At 30.2% G+C, this 9,906-nt stretch overlaps 1 protein-coding gene across 1 annotated transcript in view; it reads right to left on the bottom strand.

The window, feature by feature from the left end:
- Nucleotides 1–4,024: 4,024 nt before the first annotated feature.
- LOC105624054 overlaps nt 4,025–9,906 on the bottom strand; it is a 37,738-nt gene continuing 31,856 nt past the window's right edge. Inside the window, exons 2-4 of the mRNA XM_012205417.1 lie at nt 9,074–9,126; nt 4,399–4,516; nt 4,025–4,290 (exon numbers count right to left, since the gene is read on the bottom strand). Coding sequence (XP_012060807.1) covers nt 4,025–4,290; nt 4,399–4,516; nt 9,074–9,126 — 437 coding nt within the window. The remainder of the gene's footprint in view (nt 4,291–4,398; nt 4,517–9,073; nt 9,127–9,906) is intronic.

Genomic DNA, 9,906 nt, shown 5'->3' with positions numbered 1-9,906 from the left:
TATATATATATATATATATATATATATATATATATATATATATATATATATACATAGGATTCCTATCTAAAGCTTATTCAAAAATGATCTTTTTATTCACTGTAAAAAAATTCTTCTTAACAATTTTTTAAAACAATGAGACATAAAACTTGAAATAAAATCTCACAAAAAATATGTAAAATACACATAAAATAATTTGTTTGAATATGACTTTCAGTATTCGTTTTTAAGAAATCATTAAGCAAAGTAAGTAAAGTCACTATTTGTTCGATCGGCAGTAGCGAAGGCGGGAGGCATTTTATATGATATAAAAAATTTTGTATAAAAACATTAACACTTATGGAATATCTTATACTATATAAAAGTGAAATAAATTTTCATAAAAATTTTCATTAATGATGAGCACTAACGTGTTCATTAGATTGAGCACAACTGCAGTTGGAGGACATTCTTAAAAAGACATAGCAGACATTGAAAAAATTCAATATTTTTCAATAATTAAAAGTAATAGTTTAGTAACAGTTTTCAATAAATTATCATTTCTTAAATAATAAAACACATAAACAATATCATATTATTATATTTGTAAATAACTAACATGTAAATATGTAACATGTATATAATAACAACAAAAATTATGTCAAGTTTCAAGTTAGATTACATTTTATTTTTTAAAATTATATTAGGTTGGAGAAAAAGTTCTATGGAATTTTGTTAGCTCAAAATTATATATAAAATTATATATAAAATATATTTGTTGCGAAATTTTCGACTACATGAAAACTTAAAGTTTTTCCGAAAAGTTCGTTTTTAAAAAATGTTCTACAATTTTTTGTTACCAAGTTACACGCGGATTAAATAAAAGAGCATTCTGATTTTGATTGCTCATAATTCCGTTAAAAATCATTGTACCATAATTAATAAAACAGATTCTTAAAACTGAAACTTGTTCTATCAAGTGATGTTATTGTCAATTTTTTAAAAAATAGAATATACACTACGTAAAAAGATTAAAGAATCACCTAGTCCTCAAAAATAGATAAATATTTAAAAGATTGTAACTTTATCAAAAAATGATCATAACGATATAATTATTAAAAATACATTAAAGCTTAAAATATCAATTTTCAAAATTGGTATTGGGAGTACAAATTAGTTCGGTCCGTTTTCCTAAAGATAGCTCCAGCTGTTGTGAATGATTCATACTGACAGCTGATTTTGGCGGTTTTAGAGAGGTTAAACATTTGCTAATAATATTCAGTTTATATCGCTTTGAGTTTCATACAAAAACCTTGATTTTTACTGTGTTTGAAATATCGAATTTTGTGTTAACCAAGTAGCATTTGGGGAGGTTTTAATTTTCTATTTTAATTGGAAGAAAAGTGCGGCTGAGGTTCATCGAATGCTTGTCGAAGTTTACGGTGACACTGCTCCAACTGACAAATCATGTAGGGAATGTAGGTTTCGACATTTCAAGGATGTTTCATGGAGATTTCAGCGTTGAAAACAAGCCTCGTTCTGGACAGTCAAAAAAATTCGAAGACAAAGAATTAGAGGCATTACTCGAAGAAAGTCAGAGTCAAACGCAAGAGAACCTTGCAGAATCATTGGGGGTAACTTAACAAACCGTTTCTGTACGATTGAGAGCCATAGGAATGATTCATAAACAAGGAAATTGGGTGCCTTATGAACTGAAACCGAGAGACATTGAAAGGCGATTTTTCATTTGTGAATAGCTGATTTAAAGATAACAGAGAAAAAGTTTTTTGCATCGGATTGTGACTGGAGATGAGAAGTGGATATTCTACGACAACTCCAAAAAGAAAAAATACTACGTTAAGCCCGATCAATCGTTGCCATCGACCTCAACACTACGGCCGAACATTCATGGTTCGAAGATGATCGTGCTCTGTATCTGGTAGGATCAAAAAGGTCTTATTTACTATGAGCTGCTGAAACATGGCGATTCCATTACGGGCGATTGGTACGGGTATCGGCTATAATTGATTCGTTTGAGCCGTGCATTGCGAGAAAAACGGCCGGAATACGAGCAAAGACATGATAAAATTATTCTTCTTCATTACAACGCTGGGCCTCATGTCTCTAAAGTCATAAAAAAATATTTGGAAACGCTCAAATAGGATGTTTTACCGCACCCGCCGTATACTCTGGACATTGCTCCTTCTGATTACTGATTGTTGCAAAGATTGCAGCAAGTCACCGGTTCACTTCTTTCGCAAAATCGAAAATTGGCTCCAAAATTGAATCCAAAGACGATTCGATTTTTTCGAGAATTCGAAAATTGCCTGAGAGATGGAAAAAAGTAGTAGGCAGCGATGGCCAATATTTTAATTGATCTGTTCATTCATTTTGTTTTGAAATAAAGGCACAAAAAACGGACCGAACTAACTCCCAATAATTGATATTTCGATCAGATTAATTTTTTACGAAGCTATACGAACAGAAATAGAAACTAAGCGATCCTTTAATTTTATATAATGTACATTTAAATTAAAAATGTGACATTACTATCCTTTGTTTTCTATTGCGGTTATAAGAAATTTAACTCAAATTTTTATATTTTATATTTAAAAATTAACATAATACTATTCGATAGAGCAATATTTCAACTTTAAAAATTTGTTTTTTTAATTGCAGTACGATGATTTTTAATGAAGTTATGAGCAATCAAAATTAAAATACTCCTTTATTTAACTCGTGAATAACTCAAGAATTAAAAATTATAGAAATATTTTTAAAAAACGATTTTGTAAGGAAAACTCTAAATGATATAGATAGTTGAAAATTTTCGCAAATTTTTTTTGGCATGTCACAGACTCACAAAGTGATTTCCTTTTTTTCCAATTCGTAGGTTTCTATATATACAGGGTATCTGGAAATAATCGCCAAATATTTCATGGACAGGTAGAACGGACTAAACTGAGTCGAAAAGTTCTCTACTATTTTGTAAATTTCCCCAATAGTTAATGAGATATTAATCCTTAAAGATAGCCGAATACGCGCGTTCGCTCAGTCTACTATTGCGAAGTGTATATGCCTACCGATCGCTTGGGTCTTGGGAATTGGGAATTGGCTAGCAAGCTCCCTGCGCTGCGCACACCGCCGCAAGTCTCCATAGCTCGGATGGCGCGGTTGCCAGGCTGCTCCCCACGATTTGCGCGCCAAGCGATCGGTAGGCGTATACACTTCGCAGTAGTATTTGGCTATTTTTGAGGATTAATATCTCGTTAATTATTGGGAAAACTTACAAAATGGTAGAGGATTTTTCGACTCAGTTTAGTCCGCTTTACCTGCCCATGAAATATTTAGCGATTATTTCCAAACACCCTGTATATATATATATATATAAATTACAAAACTCACATAAATTCAAAAAATATAATAATCATTTGAAAGAAATTTTAAGTTTTAAAACTCTTTTTTTAAATTTTGATTATTTTTAAGATGATGATATTGTATATTAATTTTGAGCTAATAAAATTCCGCAGAACTTTTCCTCCAACTTTTTTATGTATTTTATGAATGTATTTTATGAATAAAATATCTCGATTTTTAAATTAAAAAATCATAAAATTCTTCACATATTAATAAAAAATTCTATTGCACATTTATTATTTTTACTTACTATATTTATTTATTATTTTTATTTATTATTTTTTTATTCTACATTTATTATTTTTTTACATTTAAAAAAGGAGGATTTATAATCATGTTCATAATTTGGGATAAAATTTGAAACGCATTTAAAATGGAAGGAAAAGTTAAAATTTGGAACGGTTGACATTAAAATGTATACACACTACTTACTTTAATGCCTTCCGATGCGTATATACGAAAAACGCAATTTGTTTGTGATACATGTCACTTGTATGAAAATGTAAAATTCTCATGGCATCGTTATGTTTATATGTCAATCGTTCGAAACGAAATCTGCAAATATATATTTGCAATAATATGCGTAACATTTGAAATAGTTTTGCTAATTCAATAGTTTAGTTTATTTTTACCCAACTAGAGCGAAAATACTGCAGACATGTTCGATGTAAGTTAGAAGCATGCAGTCGTGAGTGACTATTCCAGTCATAGCAATTTCCCAAGCCATGATAGCATGTGAAAAGATATAGAAGAAGTATTTTCTCTCATCAATGAAGTAATAACCTGGATATGTCGGCAGTATAGGACGAGATTCGTTGAGAGGTAAAACGACATCCAATATTTGTGGTATGAGAGACACAGACATAAACACATACACAGCAAAATAGCAGTACACTGCAACACAGAAAAAGCATTCATCCAACATTAATTAAACTATAATTTTAAAAACAGAAAATGAAAACAGCTAGAAGTGAAGACTAAAATTGCATAATTCATTCTTACACGAGTATCCCAAGGAATATCTCCTGCTATTCTTGGCATATTTTTTCATAATTTCGTATTCTTCTGGTGTTTCCAATTCGTTCCAGTCAATGATTAATTGATCAATGAGAATTTTTATCTAGAAGTGTCAACAATTAATATTAAACTTAAATAATAACATTAATGTATATTGAACTCATACTCTTGTATATATAATATAACGGAAAATTTTACGTACTTTACATCGGTTAAAGTAACATGTATACAATTTGATCAATGTTACGGTTGTTAACATATAGGACGTCATAGTTTCAAAAATGCATTGCAAGTTTCCGTCGCACCTAACAAATTTAGCTATCTACAAATTCAAATAATCATCATAAAGTTCATTATCCCAGTTGTCACTTTTTATTTAAAATTAATGACCTGTGGAATAATCATTGAAATCGTGCTCAAAGTTATTAAAATTACACAAAACAATCTCATTATTGGTCTCTGATAGGGCCACTGGCCGGACAATGATGATACTTTCTTAATGACATCATAATAGTGACTCCAATTGGCGTTCATAATTTTAATCACAAAAAAAGATTCTTTGTTTCTAACTTTGTTTAGGAAATTTATTTCAGACTTTTATTTCACCCGCTTGATGCGAGACATAGTTTAAGATCTCGGGCAAGTTATGTATAATGCAAATACTACATCTCTACAATTGAGTTTCATTATATTATCGCGGCACAATTCTGCGAATTATGACGCGTAGCTTGTACATATAGAACGGTTGTACATATAGAACGCTTGTACATATAGAAGTATTTATTTCTTTGACAGCAAACATAACGTAAATTATAGAGGATATCGTTCCATTATTGATAGAAGTGTCATCCAGTATGTTACTAAGTTCCCTGCGAATGGAACTTATCGATCAATAGAGTACTTCCTTTTCTTGTCGCGGCAGTTCTAGAAGAAACTTCCTCATTCGAAAGGTAAAATCTTTGTTTAATAATACTTTCATCTATGGTCGAATTGGATATAATATAAACTAGATACGTAAATTATAAACATTACCTATACGACCAATAAAAGTATATTATCATGTGTTGTACTAAAAATATTAAAGACATGTGTCATTTTCAATAATTGATATCTATGAAAATCGAGGTCCGCATAAAGAAACGATAATACGCATGACTTAGCGCCGAGACACTCCTGATATTATCTCTATTCTATATAGAGACATTTTTTTTTGTTTTAGCAACTGACGTATAAGAGAAAATATACAGACTTTACTGTATATAATTTTATTCTATTTAATCAATTTAATAAGAAAGAATCCGTTTACAAATTTAAAATTCATCTCTCTCAAATTAAATTCAAATTAAACACGAAGCGATGATTTTAATTGTTAGTTATTTTGGTATTTGTTGGTTAGAGAATTTTTTTACTATTTTTCTTGTATTGCTCTTTATAAATGCTTCCAAAAATCTTTTTTATAAAGAGGGGCCACAGTTATCGTAATCGTGCTTACTACATAATAACTACTTTAACAGACTTTGCAGATGGTTATGAAAAAAAAGTAATATAATTTTATCTTACTTATTTACTTTAAGAGGATGCTGGAGTGACCATCGAACTTGATCGATGTCGATAGTACAGATTTTTTAGATTTCAAATAAAAAAAAAGTCAATAATCTTTTTTTATAATATTTCATTTATAATATTTCATTTCTTACAATACATTATCATTCTGTCTCAAACACATAAATTTATCTTTATCTAACATATTGCAACGCCATCACTTGCAAGATCAAACATCTATTGCTAGACAGAATTATCTATATTTATTATTCTGAGTTCATTCAGCATTTGTATACACGTTATTTGCAGATCGATATAAATCTTTCTTTTTAAGCTTTTAAAAATGAGTTTTTAGCAGGATTGGGTAAGTTAATGTTTTTTTTAACTGAATAAAGTTAAAGTTAATGGCTTTACAAAATTAATAAAGTTATTAGGTGTACAATTTTGCTTCCGCCGTTTTTTTTCCGAAATTCGAGGCTTTATTGTAAAAAACTGGTTATACATTTATGATTCAAAGTATCCATGTAGTTGGCCACTACTTTCTCCCATCTTTCGGGTAGCGTACGAATCCCACGTCGAAAAAACTGCTCATCTTTTGAGGCTATCCACGAATCGATCCAATTTTTTACTTCTTCATAAGACCGGAAGTGCTGGTCAGTCAGGCCGTGTGCCATTGATCGAAACAAGTGATAGTCAGAGGGAGCAACGTCTGGAGAATACGGCGGGTGGGGTAGGACTTCCCATTTCAACGTTTCCAAGTATGTCTTGACCACTTTCGTAACATGGGGTCGAGCATTGTCATGCTGCAAAATCACTTTATCGTGTCTCTCGTTGTATTGTCTTTCAATGCTCGGCTCAAACACATCAATTGCGTTCGCTACCGATCGTCTATGATTGTTTCAGTCGGTTTTAACAGTTCATAATACACTACGCCGAACTGGTCCTACCAAATACAGAGCATGATCTTGGAGCCGTGAATATTCGGTTTGGCCGTCGACATGGAAGCATGGCCGGGAACTCCCCATGATTTTCTGCGCTTGGGATTATCGTAATGAACTCATTTTTCGTCCCTAGTCACAATGCGATGCAGAAATTCCTTCCGTCTTTCAAGCAGCCTTTCAAGCAGCTGTTCATAAGCAAACAAACGCCGTTCAACATCTCTCGGCTTCAATTCGTACGGCACCCAATTTTCTTGCTTTTGAATCATTCCCATGGCTTTGAGGCGTTTTGAAATGGCTTGTTGAGTCACTCCCAATGATCGTGCCAATTCTTCTTGATTTTGACACGAGTCTTGCTCAAGTAATGCCTCCAATTCTGCATCTTCGAAAATCTTCTCTCTTCCACCGCTATGCCGGTCTTCGACGTCAAAATCACCGTTCTTGAAGCGTTGAAACCACTCACAACACGTTCTTTCACTAATAGCGGCCTCATCATAAGTATTTGAGAGCATTCGATGAGTCTCAGCCGCAGATTTCTTCATATTGAAGCAAAAAATTAAAACCTCCCGCAAATGACGAGAATTTGGCTCGTAAACTGACATTTTCAATCGAGAATAACTTTATGATGCAGACACAAATCGACTAATGTTTCTATGGGGTTATGTTGACAGATGTCCAAGTTTATTGTATGACGTCTATGATCTATTTATTTCGACCACCACTTACCGCTAAAGCCATCTATAGGAAAATGGCGGAAGCAAAGTTGTATACCTAATAATGACGATACTGATTATATTTTATAAACGCGCGTTTTAATATAGGTGGATAATCTTTTATTTCATCATATTTATTATTATAAAGATAATTTGCAATTATCCGAGATATATTGTTTGATTGCGCAGTATTTGTCTTTTTTCTTTTAAATAAAATAAAATTGTCGTATTCATTTGTATCAACACTATCAACAATATCTTTAGGTTTATCTTGCAATTAATGTCATCACAGATAGATTAAACTGATTAAAGATATAATTTCAAGCGTTCAATAATCTCCTGTTGTTCGTTCCTTTTGCATTTAGTCTAACTTAAAATTTGGTATCAAAAGTGTAGTGATCCATATCATGATAGACATAATTAAATCTGAAAATTGTTTGATATTATTTTTAGATTCACAGATTTAAATTTTTTACTACATAATTATTACTACATATTAATTTATTAATTTTTATATAAATTAATTATTTATATTCTTATTGTTATACTTATTTATACTTATTTTAGACAGTTGTATTACAAATAAATTATTTTCTTTAATTTGAATGCTTTTATAATTTATATTTATAAAAATGAAATAGAAAATCGCTGGTAATAATATTAATAATTATAAATAATAAAAAAATTAATTTAAAAAGTAGTACATTTACGAAAATAAAAAGAAAGTAAAAATGTGAAATGATGAACAAAATTTATTAAATAGAAATATTTTTATAAATTAATAAATTTTCACAACTTTTTCTGGATACTTGTTATAAGAGTTATTAAAGATTTTATGTAATTAGCATAATTTATTTCAAATGTTCTTCTATTGTTAAAATAATTGGTAATAAATACCCCATGTAAACGTATTTGTCACCTTGAAGAATATCAAGTCCTTTTGCAACAGGCTTCATAACCTAATTTTTCAGTTAAAAAATATGTAAGCGTGTATCACAAAAATCAATCAGTTTTAATAAATAATTTAAAGAAATATTAAAAAAAAGAATACTTATTTATTTCAATATAAGAAATTTTTATCGAACAGTATTCTTTAAGAAATTCGATTTCAATGAGAGTAAAAGTAGGAAATTTTAAGAAGCTAGCAATATTATTCACTTTTTCAATATTTTTAGATAACTTCAAATTAGCAAAAAATGAACTCCATCTAAATTAAAATTACAAAATATAAAGATTATGCTAAATAATTGACAATTAAAAACATTAATTTAAATAAAATATTAAATAATTTTTATATAAATAATTTAAATAGTAAATCTTTTTAATAAAAGCTGTGTTTATTTTGAAAAATAAATACAATTTTTATTGCTTATAGAGTCTTATAGAGTTTTAGGTTAATGCATAAGACTTTAATAAAAATAGTTACCAAATAAATATACAATAATTTCACAATATTTAACAACTTACCTTGTGGCATTTAGGAACTTTTAAATATTTTTCAAGAGTTTTTAAAACGAGATCTGCAGCATAAGATAACTGATTTTGTTTATTAAATATTGCTTGACTTTTAGAAAATGCTCTCTTACTGTCTTCTAAGAAATATTATTTTCAATATATTTAGCATTAGTAGTATTAACTAAATCATCTGCGTTGAGGAGGTAATTTATATAAATCTGTATCATTGACTTTTCTGTCTCATTTTGTCCGAAAATTCTAAAAAATTCTAAAAAATAGAATAATAAAATTAGAATATATAGAAATCTTTTAAAAATAAAAATTTTTACTATTTGTAGTAATATTAAATTGTGTAAAGTAATTAATATATTAGGTGTACAACTTTGCTTCCGCCGTTTTTCTATAGATGGCTTTAGCGGTAAGTGGTGGTCGAAATAAATAGATCATAGACGTCAATAAACTTGGGCATCTGTCAATATAACCCCATAGAAACATTAGTCGATTTGTGTCTACATCATAAAGTTATTCTCAATTGAAAATGTCAGTTTACGAGCCAAATTCTCGTCATTTGCGGGAGGTTTTAATTTTTTGCTTCAATATGAAGAAATCTGCGGCTGAGGCTCATCGAATGCTCTCAAATACTTATGGTGAGACCGCTATTAGTGAAAGAACGTGTCGTGAGTGGTTTCAACGCTTCAAGAACGGTGATTTTGACGTCCAAGGTCATGCTCTGTATTTGGTGGGACTAGCTCGGCGTAGTGTATTATGAACTGTTAAAACCGAAACAATCACAGGCGATCGGTATCGAACGCAATTGATGCGTTTGAGCATTGAAAGACAAACGG

The sequence above is a fragment of the Atta cephalotes genome (assembly GCF_000143395.1).
Source record: "Atta cephalotes unplaced genomic scaffold scaffold00002, whole genome shotgun sequence".
NCBI lineage: Eukaryota > Metazoa > Arthropoda > Insecta > Hymenoptera > Formicidae > Atta > Atta cephalotes.
The sequence above is the reverse complement of the archived record's forward strand: the minus strand, read 5'-3'. Positions and strand labels throughout refer to the sequence as shown.